This window comes from Magnolia sinica, chromosome 3 (assembly GCF_029962835.1).
Source record: "Magnolia sinica isolate HGM2019 chromosome 3, MsV1, whole genome shotgun sequence".
Lineage (NCBI taxonomy): Eukaryota > Viridiplantae > Streptophyta > Magnoliopsida > Magnoliales > Magnoliaceae > Magnolia > Magnolia sinica.
This window is the reverse complement of record NC_080575.1, coordinates 101,516,119-101,536,744: the sequence shown is the minus strand read 5'-3', so window position 1 is coordinate 101,536,744 and position 20,626 is coordinate 101,516,119. Positions and strand designations below refer to the sequence as shown.

Sequence of the window (20,626 nt, the reverse complement as noted above, 5' to 3'; positions counted from 1 at the left end):
CGTATGATGATCAGTAGTATCCAAACATTGTCCAGGTAAATCAGTATCGTCCAAACATGATCCATGTAAATCGGCACCATCCAAACATTATTCAGCTCCGTCCAGCACAATCTGGAAATACATCGTGGTGGTCCCATCAGGCAAAACAGGTGGACCGTTGATGTAAAACACAGATATTAGGGTGGCCCCTACGACAGGTGCTGACGTCAACACATTAGCCAGTAGCTGGTGTAAGGGTACACTAGCCAATCTATTTCATATCAGGTGGGCCTCGGACCCACCACATATAATATTATTTATTACTATAATTATTATTATTATTATTATTATTATTATTATTAAAATCTGCCAGCATACGGCTCTGGACAGACGGCTTGGCTATGCAATGCATAATCAAAGGTGGGTCCCACCTACCCACACGTGTGGGGTGGGCCCACCCCACAAATAAATGAACGGTATGGATTACATCCATGCATTTGGTGGCCCCAAAACATGCTGACGTCAACACATCAGCCGTAAGCTGCTGGGGTCCCTCATATGTACGGTATATATAAGGTGGTTTCCACCTGAGATTTGAATCTGATCCCATGGATGGACGGTGTGGATACACACGCCCATCAAGTGGATCCACGTCCAACGTACGGATGGTGTGGATACACACATACAACATGTTGTGGCCCACCGTCCAGCCATCTGGACGGTGGAGATGCAAATAGGTGGACGGCTTGGGTGTAGAATGGATGGACAGCGTTGAAAAATCACATGTACATGTGGTTTCCACGTGCGTGTGGGTCCCACGGCCTGCTGACATCGTAACATCAGCCATACGCTGGTGTGAGTACAGCAGCCAATTTGTTCCATCTAAGGTGGGTCCCACGTACATCAGTGCCACCGTCAAATATTATCTATATTAATATAGTATCATATTTATTATTATAATTATTTTTTTTTAATTTTATTTTTAGGTTTGAAAGCATCCAGCGCCCACGGACTTGTTGAAGTCCCTACTGATGGATGGTTTAAATGAAACACCTATCAAGGTGGCTCCCACAACACCGTCCAGATGCTGCCAGAACAGATGGACGGTGCGGGGGAGGAGGTTACGCACGTGCAGCATGGTGGGGTCCACGTGAGTGGCCCACCAGCTGCAGCGTCAAGCTGCTGCTTGGGTTTTTTTCCTACATACAGTCCAGCAGCGTCTGTTGCTAGACGTCCAATAACTGGACGGTCTGGATGGACAGGTACCGCATGATGGGGTCCATGTCCTGATGATGAACGGAAGGTATAAAATGCATATATTATGATGGGGTCCACGCAGTGGACGGTGTAGATAACACCCATACAGCATGGTCGGCCCTACTCAACACGTCCAGATGGACGGTTGGACGAAGCAGATACACCACGGCGGACAACAAGCTAGCTAGGCCAGCCCCACTGGATGGACGGTCAGGATTTACTAATCAGGTGGGCCACATCATCACCAACAAAGAGAGAGAGAGAGGGAGATCGGGAGGAGGAACGTGAGTAGCGGAGGGACCCTACCACTATGGGTCCCTCTTTAAACAATGCATACATCAAGATGGGTCTCACACATGGGGGCCCTCAAATCACAAAATCAAGTAATGAAATCACCCACCTTAGGATCTTCTTCTTCATCCTTCCACCAACATGTTGTAGAGCTTCAAGGGAACAAGATTCAACAGTTGATATCGATTTTAGAGGTTGGGATTGGGTGATAGGAAGGTGGGTCACACATGGTTTCTCCATGGAAGCCATGGACAATTCTTCTCTTGGGGTTGCTTGGGAGAATGAGAGAGAGAAAGAGAGAGATGATGGGAGAGGAGTGATGGGAGAGAGGGATGGTGAGTGATGGATAGGTGTACTTGGTTGTAAGAGAGTGTTGACTTTAGGGAAGGGGTGGTTCTACTTGGGGATGGGGTGTGAGTTGATGGGAGTACTTTGATTGATTGATGGATTGATGTGGCATTTCGTAAAGATTATCTCGGAATTGCAACGTGCAATATTTTTCTTGAATTGAACGTGGGCCCACATCTCCTGGCCCGGGTATCGCCTCGGCGCGCGAGACGCGGCGTTGGAACCACAGCGACAGCGTGGTTGATAGGGTGCAAGTCTCAGGTTGAGCCGACTCTTAAATACAGGATAAGACTCAAGATCATGCGCAAATGCCGATAACAGATCATGGGTCACCGAAATTCGACCGGAATGAACACGGAAGCTTATGGAACGGTATAGTATAGGATACAGGTCTTTCATATTCTCTTGCATTTAATATGCTGACTATTTGAAAGGTCCATTCTTGTTCCGACTGGATGTGCATCCTAATATTGAAGAACATGCGAATGCACCCATGCATTTAAATAAGAGGCATTATAGATTATGGTTGTTTTGATATGCTTTTGATGAAACTAAATCTGATTAATATGTCATTGTATAATCTTGGACGAATTTCTCATTGAGTTGCTCACTCGCATCTCAAATTCAAAATCTAAACAGTGAATGCAAGTAAGCGAAGCGTGGAGCTTGAGATTGTTAGGATAGAGCTCGATGGAGAGATGGTAGATCGAGTGGGGAAGTCATAGTTGGCTGAGCTTTGGGAGCTTGAGCCTTTTTTTTTTTTTTTTTGGCTTTTCCTTAATATTGGCATTTTGTACTTTGGTTTGTTTATGATTTGTGTGGTTCTGATGGGCATCATTTGGATTTATGTATTTGGGATATTTACCCATTTATTTTATGCTTTATTTATCATGTTATCTCTTTGACATCCGCTGATTTTGAAATGTATTATTCTGATTTATTTTGTATATAGAATGAATGTTAATACGACTAAGTACACAGGTAGGAGATTTTCCACACGTGCAGCATTCCTAGGCGACACACGGGTTTGTGCAGCTAGAGCATTGCACTCAAGTGTAAAAAATTGGAGTGTCACTAGCGCAAGTGACAATGCACTTAATCATTTTAGTGTTAACACCCTAGGATTCGGGATTCGAGTCATCATACTTGGCTACTAGGTTTTAGGGCATTACATATGATACATTGTGGATGGAACATTTGTAGATCCAATCCATTAACCTTGCAATTAAATCATTTATTGCAATTGTTTTCAAATTTTTGTTGATTATTCTCACCTAGCACCTCATTATAGTGGAGCCCATGGTGTGGCCAATGAACTGCAATCTTCAGCACTTGCCTCTCACATGTGGTAATGCAACCGATTTGTACCATACCCATGGTGCTCATCAGGTGGGTCATAGGTGTACCAAAGAAATGAGATGGTTATGAGAAATTGTCCAATGTCCACACTCAACATACATTATGTAGATGTGGGCAAATTGATGTTCATCTTGGTCTGAATTTCAAGATAACCCACATGATGAGTGGCTTGGATCAACTTATATTTAGCATTCCTCAGCACTCATTAAAAATGGGAAATGAATAGCACAACTTGGCAAATAATCAAATGATTCCTCAACACTCATTAAAATTTGGAGATGGACATCACAACTTGGAAAATAGTCAAATGATCAAATTAATTGTATTACATCCTTTGGGGCATGTTTTATGACAGGCCTACATGGGGATAAATTGAATGTGGAATGGAGAATACACTTATCCATTGAATAAAATATAATAGAGTGGACAATCATGTACTAATTAATCAAAACAATCCCAAAAATTATTTCACACAACATAAATAAAATATCATATATACATCACATATACATGCATTTGAACAGAGACCAAGACTATACACGTCCTTATCTCCAATCACTGCCGCCAATCTGTTTTAGCATCTTTGGGCTGCTAAGGAATCGTTTGTACCATCGGGCAGATAGTTTAGGAGTTCTCTCCAATGTATTGTAGTCCACATGATAAAGCCCGAACCGTAGCGTATACCCGAATGCCCATTCAAAATTGTCAATTAGAGACCATGTGAAGTAGCCTCTTACATCAGCTCCTTTCCTGAAAGCATGATAATAGCATTGTTGCATGTGTTTAGAATTTAGTCTACAAATATATTTTGTGTTGTAATTAATTGTACATACACATACTCTCTATAAAACTATATGTATATCATAATGATACATACATTTATCCATCAAAAGATGTATGGAAGGATCCATACATTAATTCCATTTATATATCATAATTATTAATCTATGCGACTTTACACCAAAAATCACTTAAAGCCTATATATACCCAAACTTTGGCCCATTTAGAATGCTCCGATTTTTTTTTTTTCATTATTTCTCCTTTTGAGTCATTCATGTTTCTTGAGTAAGGTTAAAAGATAATAGTCTATCTTATTTATATTGCAAACCTATGATAGACATTAATTTGGTACTCGGACCAAACAGTCTCCGTAAGGGTCTAGGCTGACCGAATCTTAGAGACTGTATGCAAGAGCTCTATTATACCAATGCAAGATGTAAACTGTCTTCAGAAGCGGCATTGCAGTGTGCCTTTGAGCCGAAATTCTTCAAGTAGGCCATCCATTGCATGATGAATCTAGACATGCATATACCCATACATACATATATGCATGTATCATGTTAATGTATGCAAGCACCTACAAACTTGACTAGATGCACATGGTGAGAGGAATGTGGTGGTTTAATATTGATAAATAAAAGGTTTGTATGAAAAAGAAAATGTTATTGTTTCTATCTATTTCTAATAGAATACCTCATAGATCCGGATAGGGAAGTCACATAGCTACGCAAGTATTCTACTCTCTCCACGTCATTGAGCAATTCTTTCTTGGAAACACCATTTTTACTATCTTGTGGGTACCCTGCAATGATAATACCATTCATTGTAAATATAAACACCATCAACTAATCATTGTCTAATATAAATAAATTACAAGAATGCTCCTTATCGAGAAAAGAAAAAAGTTGATGAAATAATCACATAGACACCCATATACTCATCATTTTCTGTATTTAAAAATAATAATAATAAATCATGAAACAATGTATAAAACTCCCCTATACCAATCATTTTCTATGATAAAAACAAGAAGTTCCTCCTAAAAAATTTAGGCAAAGAGAAGGAGCACAATAACATAACCAAAAATAGCTAAAGGTCCTTATAGCCATGGTTGTAGAAGTTGGAGAGGTTATAATGATTTAACATTATTATTACAGGAAAAAATGGATAGGCTCATATGACATGTCACCTTGGGGTAGCAATAGGCCAAGGTTGGGTCAGCTCTAAGCTATCTGATGGCCAAAATTTGGTCCACTGACTGTTCAATTTTCTAACCAATTTATTAGAGGGCCACTAATTGAATGGTTAGGATTGCTCAATCAGTGTGATTTTTTCTTTTATGTAGCCTCCATCCAAATCTACCCCACAATTTGAGTTGTTCCGGATTGCAGAATCTATGCCACGTGTGAGGATATGAGTCACTAAACATTTTTTAAAATGCAGTGAACTAAGGCCCAGAATCATGTCTTTAAAAATAAATAATAAAGAAAAGAAAGAAAAGAATAGCTTACCATTTTCTGTGACATACATGGGTGTATTGTTGTATCTTTCCTTGATGTACGTTACAATCTTTTCCATACCCCATGGTACCACGTATAAAGTTGGCATCCCAGTCTGCATAAAATAATCAGGAGATTTAGATACTCAAATCAACGGTACTGACGAGGCTAACGTTCACCTTCACCAAAATGACTACTTTTAATTTGCCCCTGTAACTTACACCGGTCCTTATTATCATGGGCAAAATTGTCACTTGAATGAACTGAATACTCTCTCTCTCTCTAACATTCTATTTATATATTGTATTTTTCTCACCGTCAATCCAATCAGTCGACCGTCTTTTTCTCCGGTGAGCAATGTGTATGTGTCTTCTTCAGGTGTACCCGAGTTGCATGAAAAAAACATGCAGTCTTGCGCGTAGAGACTTGAATAATGATTAATTCCAATAAAATCCAATTTATTTTGTAGCTTTCTTCGGTCATTGGATGAAAATGTTGGCAATCTTGACCCCAATATCTGACGCATTTCGGGTGGATAATCTCCATAAATTATAGGATCTAAAAACCTGCAATTTGGGTGCAATAATGGTTTTCCGATTAATAGAAATGTTCGCAAGAGTATAACTTCTAATAAAATGTCATAATATCAGCACAAATTACAAGCACAAAAAAGAAAATATTACAAAGTTCATGAATATTGTGCGTTTGGTTGTACCAAATATCATAATATCTCACGATATTTCGTGATTAATCAATCTAATTTGGTGCAACTTTTCATGAAATTTCATGAGATTCAGTACAAATAAACACACCTTTTATTTTATTTTTTACAACTAAACACACCTAAAATGAGAATTATCAGCAATTCACACAAGCAACAGTGGCGCCAGGTCATCCGCTGCAAGTGGTCGGCAATCCTGATGTGTTATAAGCTTTAAATCCCAATTTGAAATGTGTGTGGGAGATTGGGATCCACCACCTCTCCAAAAGTATCATGGGTGCACATAAAAACTAGGTGATCAGATGATCCTAACAGTTTAAATGAGGCCAATTTGTCACAACCCTCTATTACAAGCTATGAATTGCATGGATAGAATCATCAAATCAAAGCATTATTTAGAATCATAAGAAATACTAAGTGGTATGTATTTACTAGTCATTTCAAGATAATTATTTTACTTATTTTATTTTTTGGGTCAACCTTGGTTGTCCATTTTCATGCTATTGATCTTAAGCTTATAATTCCCTGATCTAACCAGTGTGATTTTTACACCATAGCTTACTCCTAATTATATGAATGAATGACCATTTAACAATCTACCTTCAAAGTCCACCCAGCTGATTACTTCCAACCAGTTAAGAGCATGTGACATCCAACCCCTAGCCCAGTTCAAAAATCAGCTCCATCATCTCATTGAGCGGATCACAACATAGGAAACAATTTCTACCCATTGATAGATAGAAAATTACAAGAGTGGTCCACCTGAAAAGTGAATGTGGCTGATTTTTGCTGAAGGCGATCCTCATGATAGGGACAACCTATTAGACAGGATGGATTTTGCACACACACTACTCATCGGAACTTATCTGCTGAGTGGACTGTAATTTATATTCCAACTGGTTGGACTTAAGATTCTCTCTCTATCAAAAGTCCAAAATTCACAATTTTTGCTCTGAAGTTGTAGATTTTGTTTACCAGGCAGTGTGGAAAGCGAGGGCCCGCTGAGCTGCCGAACGATCTGCCGGAATATCTCTAAGCGGTTCATACCAAATGGCGCTCACCACGATCCCAATAGAACCTCCTTGTTTAGCCTGAAATCCACAAAAATGCATGATAATTATAAAACAATGTAAGGTAATATTACTTTTTAAATCATTATAATTCCTTTTTATACATGAATGCTTAAGTATTTTTAGACAAAAAAATTACAACTCTCTTTGTTATGTGGGTAACCAGTGGAAAATGCTCCAGGGAACCCAGTGCATGGAAAACTTCCCATGCACCCATTTGGATTTTGGACCCGTTGGATGCCTATGTTATTGATGGAAAATGTCTATTGGATCTTACCAACACTTAATAGGGCACCCTGCAAAAATCACACCAATCAAATATCCAAATCATCCAATCAAAGGGATGCGTGAGAGGACAGCGAGATCATTCGTATAGTAAAGATGTCCAATTCAGTGGATCCCACCTTGGACTACTTGTTCTTCCAAAGCACCACTTTGGTCAGACGAGGATAACTACTAACCATCCAATCTTTTATGATTCTGTGAAAAAGGCTTAACACATGAATGGCTAGAATCATCAGATGGGCCTGATTCATTAGCTCTGGACTGAGAAAAGTGGTTTGAAATGAATTCATGGTTTGGATCGGTGTATGAATACTCACGTGTCCATATGCAACTACATGCATGAGAAGGTTCGTGCAACTATAGTGTAGTGAAAAAATAATAATAACAAAACAAAAGCAAGAATCCGTTACCTGATATTTTCTCCTATAAATATCGGTCGCAGTGGCATGGGACAAAATGATATTATGGGCTGCAATGTATGGTTCGATTGCGGAGTCACCCGTCGTGCAATTGCCATATGGTTTGGAACAATGGGCGGGAGGGTATAAACCAGTGAGGTAACTGAGTTTCACCATGAGGTTTGGCTCATTGAAGGTTGTCCAGTATTTTACTCTATCTCCGAAAGACTTGAAACATACTTCCGTGAAATATCCAAAATCTTCTCTGCAAAAATAGTTATTGAAAACAGAATCAAGAGACCACCATGTAATAGTAAACCACAGTGCAAACCAGACTGCACCATTTGGTTGACATGGTGTGCCTTAATGCTATAACACCATAGGTCGGGTCAATCTGTGGTTAACAAGCTTGATCTGGTTTAGAAGCGGGTTTGGGTGAAGCAAAATATGTGGGTAGCTGATTGGCATAGGGCTAGAGAACATAGACCAATTAAGTAAATGTTATGGTTAAAAGACTCGGTGGCTTGGACCCACTCATTTGGTCCTAAATCGAATTAGGACTCCCCAAGTTAGGTTGCGTCAGCTTGACTTGCATGCCCAAGTGGGGGTAAACTCATGGGATCGAACCAAATCAAGTCTAACTGAGTCTGAGTCGATAGACTTGTCCCATGGACGGATGACCTGACCCAACTTGGCCCATATATGCTTTCAATAGGTTTGGAAGGTGGCTCAAAACCCCGGAACAAACTAATAGAAGATAAGTATCTACACATGATGTTTATATTGTGTGTATATTTGAGTCAGGCTTTTAGCCTCTATTCCCTTCTTGACCATGAGTTGAGTCGTGCCAGATTGGGTCAGGTCATTCAAGATCCATTACTATTAATGCGATGGGTCAGGCCTGATGAAATTTTAATGGGTCAGGTTGGACCACATGGTAATGGGCTATGGGACGTGTTTGGGCCAAGTCCTTGGCCAGTTTAGGAAATGGGTCATGCTTGAGCTGACACTGACCCGACCCAAACCGAACCTGTCCCATAACCATGCAACCGCATGGCATGGAGCAGCAGAAGGTAGAAAACTTACTGAATTTGAGAACTTAACCATGCACCATATCGGTCTTCGAGTTCTTGAGGAATATCGAAATGGTTTAGTGTAACGAATGGTTGGATCCCTATTAAAATATCAAAGATGAAAATAATTAATTAAAATCATTATACACATGTGTATATGCATGTGTGCGTGTGTGTGTTGATATAAGAAAGAAATGGAGTTTTTGCTAATCCCTATCGTACGGCATATGCGACAAACATGTATACCACGCAGAGCCCACAGTGTACATACCTTGGCCCAGTATTCTCGCCAGTTCCACTCATCAGATGAGCCAAAGTGCGGGATGGGTACAGAAAAAAAACCTTGTTTTGTCTGTCCATTTCTTTTATGCACTCTAGTCCTTCTGATGAGTTGACTGGACTGAAATTCAGGCCAGGGCACCTACACTGCATGGCCCACCTGATTGACAAATCAGATATTGCACATGTATGCTAGGCTGACTGTACGAGCAGTTAGGATAAGCAAATTAACGTGTATGTGTGGTAGATGGATGGTGGATATTGTGCAGTGGGTCCTTGCTAGGCTGACTGTACGAGCAGGTAGGGTCCTTGCTCTTGCTCCGGTGGTAGACTCTAAGGAGTTTCAACACCGGGTCAAGGGTTCGAGTGCCCATAGGTGGTGAAATAAATAATTAAAATAAGATAAAATAAAATAAAGATGGATGGTGGATATTGTGCAGTAAAAAACAAGAGGATGTTGTTACCTTTGAGAAGGAGAGCATCAATGAGGTTGTTGTAAAATTCAATTCCTGCCCTATTAATCTCACCAAATCTTCCTTCTGTTGTTCATTAACATATATTAAAATGAAGATTAAGTCTATGCTAAAATATGAGGTGTCAGGCACACCTAAACATCAACATGCTAAGTGGATAGAACATCCAACCCGTCCCAAAGGTTAAACCCACCATGAAAAACTAATGGCTCAAAAATAGGTCAATCCGCTCATCAGATGGGACATACCAAAGAATAGAATGGACAACCTCTCATTTAGTCCAAACTACAGTGTGGCGTGCCTGATCGGTAGATTTGCCTGATTTTATCACCGTGTGATCTTCATGGTGGGTCAACCTGCTGGAGGGGTTGGATGTCCTAACAGTAAAATTGGAGAGATGTAAGTAAAACTCACTTGGGAGGATTCTAGACCAAGATATCGAAAATCTGTAGGAATTCACTCCAAGGGAATGCATCAATTCAATGTCTTCCTGTTCATGTCCAACAAGTTATCCATGTGTCAGTCTTTTTCTCTTTTTCCTTTTCTTTTTTCTTTTTTCTTTTTTTCGTCCTTGTGGCTGATAGCTATACGACATAAAAGGCCAACTCGAGCCCATCTGACTATTGTAATATTTGTGGGGTGAGTAGTTGGCTTCTGGGTTTAACTCTAGCGGCCCCACCATGGATTGAGCCTGAAATCTGCTAGATTTTAAGATCCTGGCCCTTCAATATTTAGCTTTTCACATTCTGATTGATGTAGACTGCCTCCATATTTTCTCTGAGCCACTTAGATCCACTGATCCATGTTCAGGATCTTCCCGATATGAGAGATTTTTCAGGCATATTATATCCCCAGTGGGGGCATATTGAGACAATGGTCTGGATGATAAAACCAAGGACTGTAAGAAATTAAGGGGTTATATATGACATTGGTCACATGGGCTATGGAATAGTCCATTTTGATTGTTTAGAATTGTATCAGGTGGACCCACCACAATTAGGTGTGCATAACCCAGTGATGCACCGTAGAGTATCATACATCTTTTTCCTTAAAGAGATGAATACACCCGGGCCATCTATTTCTTTTATTTTATTGTCTTTTAAACACCCACCCACCCACACCACCACGTGGGCGGACTCCACTCCCTCGACCGGAATAATACAGAAAAACATCCTTCTTGAAAGAGGAATGAAAGACAGCACGCCCACATCCTCTCCAGCAAAGCTAGACTAAAGTATGCGAAGCTTCGCCCAACGTTATCAATGACGGGCCAAGGTAAATCTTTTTTCTCATGTATGACTTTGATTCCACGGACTGGCAGCAGTCGAATCTTATTACATGTATGAAAAATCTTCTTACTCATGTATAAAGATATATGTATGACATCCATGCATGTATATTCACATGGATATGAATTCACTCGGTGTGCATGAAGCCAAAGCAAGGTTGTTAGTTGTACAAGAAAAAGGGGCATGGACTGAAATTCAAAGTCTGTGACATCTCATGAATATGAATAGGAATGGATGACTGTTTTATTTGGCCAATGTTCAGGATCTAGGATTTTTTTTTTTTTTCTTTCTTCTTAAAGAGAGTCTGCCGTTTGATTCTCATTGTAACTTTGTTTGTGTAACAAATAAAATCAAGGAGTGCAAATTGCATATAACATTAGCTGCCCATCGCGCCGGTTAGATCTTCCAATATCTAAGAAATCTGCCTAGCCCATTAAATTTTTCTTGATTTAAAAATAATAATAATAATAATAATAATAATAATAATAATAAATATATGTACCATGTAACGATGGTAATGGTCATCAGCAACATTTCCATTGCTTCCATCCGCAATTTTTCCTGAATATAGAACATGAAAATTCAATGAAATTTTAATTTTAAAATTGTATTTTACTATACCTAAAAAACAGAAATAAGAGAGAGAAAAGGCCAAAAAAACCAACCCGGTATGTGAGAGAAAACATCCCAATTGCTTAGACCTTTGTTGCCTTCTAAGTACGCCCCTTCAATCTACAAAACAAAGCATTATCAATATAAATCAGTCATAATACTGTCTTTTCCTGTTTTTCCGGACCAAAGATACTCTGCTCTGGGTAGACCAGGTTGGGTTGGACTTGTGCAGTCTAGGGACCCATGATCTGGGCATCATCTTGATCTGGACTTGTGCAGTCTAACCCAATATGGTTAAAAAAGTAGTGGGACCGGGTTGCATCATGTCAGGTTGAGCCTGCTGGTATGAGCCTAGGCACGTATATTTAGCTCATGGGCTGGGTCAACCCATCATTTTCACAAAGTGTATCTGACACTTGTATACCATGAGAAGGTATACACATGTATTCACCGGAATTCATAAACTTTGTACTGGATATTTGCAAAGAGACTAGTCATTCTCACATAAAATTGACCACCCATGTCTGTCAATGTTAAAGAACAAGCCAATGATGGGCTAGGATTGCAGAAATGGGATTGTTGGGGTTTTAGATTGGAAAAAAGTAAATAAATAAAAATAACCTAAATACACTTGTAACTTCCACCAGCCACAGCTTTGATAGGAAAAGATGTCTTTTTTAATACTTTTAGTACTTTTTACTATTTCTTATTTTGGAGTTAAATTTGGAATCTATTGGTTCTTTTGCTTATATAAACACACCAAATACATTATAATCAATACTTCACTAAATAATATTAATCATATTTCTTGATTTTAAGGGGGAAAAAAAATCTCCATGAATTCAAGGGCTATGCTTAAAAACAAAATGATGATATGATCTTCTCTTTTATCCATGCATTCGCTACATTATTTTATATTAGATCCACCATCCTCTGTCACATTTGCACCTATCCTTGTGGTGCAAGGCATTTTCAATTGTTGGAGCAGTACATAATTATTTTTTATCCCTAGTTTAATACATCCAATGACTTGAAATTAAAAAAAAAAAAATTTAAAATTTAAAAAAAAAAAAAAGAAAAAAAGAGAAAACTATTAATAGTGAGGGCTGCAAGCGCCTGCAAGGCATCCCATAGAATGCATATTTGTTTATGGTAAAGTTTGGTTGCAGCACATATCATGAAATTTTATAATATTTTACCTATTTCAGTATTTATGCAATCTATTATCCAAAACCCCCCCTCACCAACAACAACTTTTTCTTTTTTTTTTAACTATTTTCTATTGCTAGTAGAAAATACACAACTAGTTAGCCTCTTCCCACATAGGCTAAACACATGCATGCATTATCTTCCCTGCAAGCAATGAACCTAATCCAATGCATCGCCTTGCTGCATGGTTACATGCATTTGGATTATTTCATCTAAGAATATGCTCTGACTCAGGCTCTTCAAAGATTGATCAAATTCCAAGATTGAAGGCAACTTCAGAGCCTTCAAGTAGTGACCAAATTCCAACATTGATGGGCCCACCTTCTGCCCCCAATTCCCAATAGCTGAGATTAACAGATTTGGGTCTTGGAATTAAGCAATTCTAAGATTGATGAGCCCACCTGCTCAATTCCCAAGAGTATAGATTGACAAGTTTGAGACATTCACTAATTTTAAGATTAATGGGGCCCACTTGCTGCACCCAATTACCAAAAACTAGCATGGATAGTTCTTATAAGAAGGGTCATATCCCACCATCCGAACCAATGTGAAAGAATCCATGAAATGTTGACATTGTAGCATAAAAGCTAAAATCAGTGATTACATGCTTTTTACCTGATAAGATGAAGTTGAAGTTCCAAAGAGGAAATCTTGAGGAAATTGGCTCCGATGAAGAAGGCAATTGATCAATGGAAAGAGATGAAGAAACACTGCTACAAATGCAAAGGCCATCTTCAGCTTCAATACTCTTATTGCCATAATACCCTTAAGAACTTTTAAATTAGTGTTCCTGTTGGGGTTAGGTAATGAGAGATGAGTAGGTAAGGTGGGGTTTATATAGAGAAAAAGAGCATTGAAATTTTCAATTTATGTGAATCTCACACGCAATTAAAATATGTCAAGCCGTGTGTTTGGATAACATGAAGTCAGTAAATCTGACCAAAAAATGCCACATCAGCTTCTTTTTTATCCAATTGATCGGGGGTTGTAAGAGACTGAAAATGTGCTATCAAAAGCCACGCAAAAGTGACGTATGGACTTCCTGGCATAAGGAGCCAGATGTGGCGTTGGACAGGGATTTGACCTGTTAGCTTGGCCCATGGTTTGGTCTTAGGTATGGCATGCATGGTCCGATCAATTTTTAGGTTAAGCGATTGGATTGTGTGTGTACTGTTTTTAAGTTCACACATGTGGAGCCTATGGTTCATTGATCCAAAACGTTGAAATGATAAAGATCATCATGGCTGGCCTTACAAATAAATAAATATAATTGTGTTTATTTGGAGATCTAGCTATATCATATCTGGCTGGCCTATATCTCAACCGTTTCTTTGTTGGCCACTTTTTTGGAAGGTTGGGAATTTTTCAATCTGGAATATTTTGGCATATGAACAGTAAACAATGGGTTACAAAATATCGACAGTTGGATCAATGACCAACACGACCTATTAGTCATAATTGACTTACAATCTCTACACTTCATTTACATATGGAATTCAAGTATTATCAACCATTGATTAGAATTTACCATTGTTGCTTTTTTGTTTTTTTTTTCCCTTTGGAGGGTTGGGATCAATGGATGGTCACCTAACTATGGTCAAACCATTGACACCCACCAAACCCAACCAGGGCTCAGTGCACGAACTATGGTCAACCCATTGAAATCCACCTAACCCAGTCAGCCTTAAATTTTAAAGAGACCAGCTGACACCGTTCCCTAATATTATTAAATATGAAGGATTACTTGGAATAGTTTAATGGGGAATGATCATTTATAGAAAAACGTGCGTGAATTCTCATAAGTTGAACTGTGTAGGGCCCACCATTATGATTATGTGCCATCTAAGATATCCGTGAGAATTCCAAAAAGGATTACATTGAAGAGAATACAATTGTAAAATAAAAAGCAATTGGGCCACAACAAAGGGAACAAAGGGAGCAATAAGGATAAGATGCCCATCATAGAAACTTTCAGGTTGCATGTGGGGCTCAACATGCTCTGTATATGAAATCTAGTCCAGTCATTAAATGCGTCGTATCGAGATGAAGGGATAACCCAAACATTAGATCATTTCACAACTCAGATGGGCCACACCACATGAATTTAGAATTTTTAAGCATGAGTTTACAATGTTTATCATGGTGGGGCACACGTCTTCCTACTTTTTGGATAAACGGGGAAACTTGATTTTACAATGTTATATATTGTTTACAACTGTTTTCTGAGGGACGCCGACACTTACCTCTCACCACGTGGTGGGTGGGAATCTCAAAAGGTACATATCTCAAAATAAGCTTTTGAAATTTAGATTTTGGAATGCTGCTAGATTCCCGCTATCCTTATACAGTAGCAATATAGACAGTGTGACGTACACCAGCCAATCCGCTTCCGTCGGCCGTGTCTGCTACATTTGCCCGTGGGAATCGTGCGAATATTAGCCGTGCACAGATAGCATCCTTCGTCAACATCTTACCAACCATTCAGTTCATTTTGCCTCCGTGGGATGTAGAATCCTGCGTGTGATACCAGCCACTTGGGCCCACATTTGAGATAAACCAATAATCTGAACCGTCCATATTATCATTACTACTGTAAATAAGCCATTATCCCATTATCAAGCTTAAGTAACGTTCTCAATCTTTGATTTTTAGAGTTGAATCACAGCCATTAAAATTTTTCTTTTCGTCATTCTACATTCATCTACAGATAGAAACAGTTACAATGTGGTGACTCGTATGGAATAGAGTCCAAAACATGGACGTTCGGATCATCAGATCACTCAGCATGTAGGCCACAGTGGCTGGCGACATACGCTGGATTCTGAGTCATGATGGAGGCCAAACGAACTCTAGAAACCTTTCTGAACGGTCGAGAGAGCTTGATACGAGAAAGGGGACGGTCGTGATAGTTGGTAGGTTCTGTTTTTCTCCCCTGCTGCCATCGAGTTTCTGTTTTGTTTTTTTTTTTCCGGTATAAGTACGGAGTTTGACACGCGACCAGGCGCGTGTTAGACCATCTACTTCTCTGACATGTACCTCTCATCCATCTACCGGTATTGGATTAATTTTTCTTACGTAGACGCTACATCCACGCGTCCGGATCCTCTGTTTGCCAAAACCACGACTTTCTTGCGTTTTCCCACCTTTGCATAGTAATTTCTTCCATCTCAGTCAGCGATGCATTATTCAATGCATTACACAATCACACGGTCTATCACAATTTTGCTGCTTGACGCGAACAGATGATCCGTATTCCCATATCCACATACGTGCTCATAATTAGTACATCTAACACGTCCCGATGTCGGGCCCACAGGATCGTCCGCATGATCTTAGGGAGCGGATTAGTTGAGACCCCGGATCCACCGAGGTGAGTGAGACCCTAACTGTGGGGCCCACTGTTATGTATGTGACTACATCCACGCCGTCCATCTGTATTTAAGGCACATACATCACTGTGAGCTCCACAGTCATGGGTCTCTCCAACCTCCGTAGTCTCAACTAATCTGCTCCCATGATCTTAGGGACTTAAGGTGTATGGCCCACTTCTGGCAATCCGCTTAACTATTGTGGCATCCGAAATTATCTAGTCATTTCTCTAATCCTACAGTTAGGATAGTCTTGAACATGATCAATGATTTAGATCTTTGAGAGGCAGCCTTCAATGGAATGATGATGACCATGATGAACTCGAAAATAATCCTATGCAATGATCTAGTGGGTCACACCAGAAACAATGGGACAGCCACCAAAAACCTCCACAGGTGGCCCACATGATGATTAAATTAGTCTAATTTTTAGGGATCCCAATTTCTTGGCAAGGAACCTGCATCAGGTATCTTAACAATCTTATAAATGTGATCTGATCCGTGCATTACATTCAGAATATATTTCAAGGGATACCAGCCAACGGTCAGGCCAAAGTGATTCTTTGTGATCATGAGCAGCGGGAACCATCAAATAGATGGATCCAATGGTTGATTAGACCTATTTTTGTACAAGTGATCTTGACCGTCTATATAGGTTTAAGGCCAATGATCATATGGATAAGATTTTTAGATCATGAAAATTTGCATCGTAGCCCATGAAATTTGTGGTGGACCAAATGGACGGTGCAGTTTAATTGATTAGTCTTTAAGTGTCCCAATGCAACCAGAAATATTATCACTATAGTGCTAGGAGATCAACGGTGCATCTCTCGAAACCAGCTGTATGATAAGTTGTAGGCGAATGTCTTATCATACAGCTCAGCTAGTGCACGTGTGTGAACCAGTCAAGCACGTAACGTCCTACTAGTTCAAAAGATTGGACCACCATGTATAGGACCTGATGCAGAAATAAGACTGAACCATGATGGACCACACCATATGGCAAACAATATTGTCAATCGTTGATGTAATTCTAAAGGACGTGTATGGTCCACCCGATGAGTGATCAGCCGATCTTATGGTGACCCAACCTGTTGGAAACGTGACATACGCATTCTCCACTGATGACTGGCTTGCAGAGCTGTACACGAGTCAAGTTACTTCAGTCAGCTCGCTCGATTGGATTTGGAGAAGTTCGACTCACCTCAGCTCAAAATTGGATTCAGACCAAGTTCAGTTCCTTTTTGGAGCTCGAAAAAATTTCTAGCTGAGTTCGAGGTTGCCCAAGCTCTACTTGGATCGAACCTCAACTCGAACCGACTTGAATCGAATCAGCTCACTGACTCGGTTATTTTGAATTAAATGTTGCTCGCCCAATGTTTGATGAAATGACTCAACGAAGTGTTGGCGATAAAAGAATGGATGCGTCGGCTGTTTGAATTTGATGTTGCTTACCTAAGTGTTTGATTTTAATGTTGCTCTTTAAGTGTTTGATGAAATACTTATAAAATATTGTTCATGTTTTACATTATGTGAGAAATTGAAGATGCATTCTACCTGGTTGAGAAAATACTGAACAGGCTCGAACTGACCCGAGTTGTAGACCAAACCGAGCCGAGCGGAGTTGAGTTCGAGCTAGGGTTAGCAATTGGATGAGCCCAGCCAAGCTATACCAAGCTCAACTCAGTTTGACTCGTGTATAGCTCTACTAGCTTGGTCCAAGCAAGTGTGGCCCGTAAAATAAAACTTTAGGCCCAGGCCTGAGCATGGCCCATGGTGATTGTGCACAGCCCAAGCCTGATTCCAGATTGGGCTTGAGCCCTGCCACCTCCTTTTATGCAAGATCTTCCATCATGCATGATATATGACAAAAATACCCTTGAAAATACTATATGGGTTGGACTAAGGCCCCGTTTGTTAAATCTGAAGTCTAAAGACCGAATTTGAAATCTGAAGCTGAATCTGCAATCTAAAGCCTGAATTTGAAATCTGAAGTTAAAATTAAAAAAAAAAAAAAAAAAAAAAAAAAAACTTTTTTGATAATTATAGTTGAAGTCTAAAAATTAAATACTGAATTTGAAACAAACTGTTTGTTAACAAACATCTTAAATGTGTGAAATATATTAATTTGACACTTTTGCCCCTATCTCTCGTTTGGAAATGTTTTACAATATAAAAAAGTTTATTTTTTATTAAATGAAAAGAAAATCATTATATTTAATTCAAATAAACTACAATACTTAATAAATAAATAAAAACTAAAATATCATCACAAAGCCCTCAATTCCTCTTAGCGGGAAGATTGTCACTATGGGTTGTATAAGATTGAACGCCAGTAGCAACAAAACCTTCAAATAAGGCCCACCTTATATTTATATGTCATCCAAACCATTTATAAGGTCATTCTCAATTGGATGAAGTGAAAACATATCCAAAACTTTCGTGGCCTATTTAAGTTTTTTTTCCATCTAATATGTTCATGAGGTCACAAATATTTGTATGAAGAGGAAAAGAAAAAAAAATAACAATAAATCATATTGATCCAAAACTTTTGTGACCCCAAAAAGGGTTTCAATGGTAGACATTCAATCCCCCGCTTCTTTTTGCAGCTTTTTTTTTTTTTTTTTGTCTCAAGCTTTAATACGAGCTCGCCAAATGGATGGATGGTTTGGATATAACACATACCTCATGATGGGACCCACAAAACTTGCTAACGTCAATATAGTAGCTATATAGCTGGTGTGAGGTACACCCACCAATCTGCATCCTACCTGGACGCGGATTAGCTACTGACAGGTTGAATAGCGAGATTCGCTATCGAAGTGACGTCATCAAGTTCCATGGGCCCACTATGATGTATGTGCTTTATCTACACCAGCCATCTATTTGGAGATTTAATTTTAGAGCATGAGTTAAAGAATGAGGCAGATCCAAATATGGAGTTGATCCCACCACAAAAAACAATGGCAAGATTGATGCCTACCGTTGAAACCTTCCTAAGGCTCACCGTGATTTTTATTTGAAATCCAACTGTTCACAAGTTAACACAGACATGAAAGAAGGGAAAAAACAAATATTAGCTTAATCAAAAACTTTTGTGGCCTATTTAAGTTTTTAATGGTGGGAGTTACTCTCCCCACTGTTTTCTGTGGTGAGGTCCACTAGAGCTTTGGATTTGACTCATTCTTTGGATATTTACCTAAAATTATATTTCTAAATGGTTGGACGGCGTGGATACAAAACATACATCATGATGGGCCCACATAACTTGGTGACATAACTTCAGTAGCGAGTCTTGCTACTCAACCTGTTAGTATCCAATCCACATCCGCAGACACAGATTGGCTACTCCCCTCCACCAGCCAATGGCTAATGGTCGGTGCTATGTGGACCCCACCATGATGTATGTATTTCATCCATGTCGTCCATCTATGTTTCTAGATAATTTTATGGTATAAGACCAAAAATGAGGTATATCCAGTCTCAAGTGGACCACATTACAGGAAAGAAGTGTTGAATGAACGTTGACCATTAAAAACTTTTTGGAGGCCATAAACGTTTTGGATCAAGCTGAGCTTTGTCTTTATCATTCATCTAGGTCTATATGACCTAATCAACAGATTGAATGTCAATTGGGTAACTTTTACAATGATCTAAGGGTTGAAATTTGACATGTATAGTTAATCTATAATACATATGCATGGTATAAAATTTCACACCAAACGGATCGTGTGAACCATGTGATCTAGAATTCGGGGTTCTAGGTTAATGGCATTTTCATAATTATTGATGATGTGAAAGTTTTGAAAAATCTAATGGTTCTACATGGTTATAGGCATATTTCTAAGTAATTCTTACAAAAGAAATTAATCTGAATCATTATGAATAAAAAATTATTCACCAAATTAACTAAAGTAATGTACATATATCAATCAATATAATGGATGGTCAAATAACATGTTAAAAATAGAAAAACTTGATTGTTAGTACTCTAATCATGTATGTGAGTAGGTGTATGATCAGTTTTGTAAACGGATAATCACAGGTGGGTTTTAGGAGTGATCAAGAGGTAGAACATGTATATCATTAGATTCAAGTGACTTGTTCACATGTGTAAGTTTCTCAGATTATAGTTTCAATGGTGAGTTAAGCATATCCATAGGTAGTGAAGAAGATAAACAGATCAGAATCTCAATTTGATGTGTAAGAGTGAATGCTGAAATCAAGTAGCTAGTTTACTATGATCAGGTGATCCAAACTCAGAGTGGACAGTCAGATATCTTTACCTAACGGTGAATAGTTAACTGAACGGTTGGTTATGATGGACAAGTGAGA

The 20,626-nt window shown here is 39.0% G+C and overlaps 1 protein-coding gene across 2 annotated transcripts in view; it reads right to left on the bottom strand.

Annotated features, from left to right (window-relative positions):
- Positions 1 to 13,758, bottom strand: part of LOC131240448 (beta-glucosidase 18-like) — a 223,608-nt gene extending 209,850 nt beyond the window's left edge. The window contains exons 1-12 of one of the 2 annotated variants that reach the window (XM_058238687.1): positions 13,539 to 13,758; positions 11,768 to 11,834; positions 11,605 to 11,663; positions 10,228 to 10,303; positions 9,805 to 9,879; positions 9,075 to 9,162; positions 8,001 to 8,253; positions 7,211 to 7,326; positions 5,831 to 6,080; positions 5,527 to 5,629; positions 4,709 to 4,817; positions 3,769 to 3,984 (exon numbers count right to left, since the gene is read on the bottom strand). In XM_058238687.1, the coding sequence (XP_058094670.1) occupies positions 3,780 to 3,984; positions 4,709 to 4,817; positions 5,527 to 5,629; positions 5,831 to 6,080; positions 7,211 to 7,326; positions 8,001 to 8,253; positions 9,075 to 9,162; positions 9,805 to 9,879; positions 10,228 to 10,303; positions 11,605 to 11,663; positions 11,768 to 11,834; positions 13,539 to 13,682 (1,545 nt within the window). In that variant the 5' untranslated portion in view covers positions 13,683 to 13,758 and the 3' untranslated portion in view covers positions 3,769 to 3,779. The remainder of the gene's footprint in view (positions 1 to 3,768; positions 3,985 to 4,708; positions 4,818 to 5,526; positions 5,630 to 5,830; positions 6,081 to 7,210; positions 7,327 to 8,000; positions 8,254 to 9,074; positions 9,163 to 9,804; positions 9,880 to 10,227; positions 10,304 to 11,604; positions 11,664 to 11,767; positions 11,835 to 13,538) is intronic. The other variant, XM_058238686.1, reaches the window with a different exon arrangement.
- Positions 13,759 to 20,626: the final 6,868 nt, after the last annotated feature.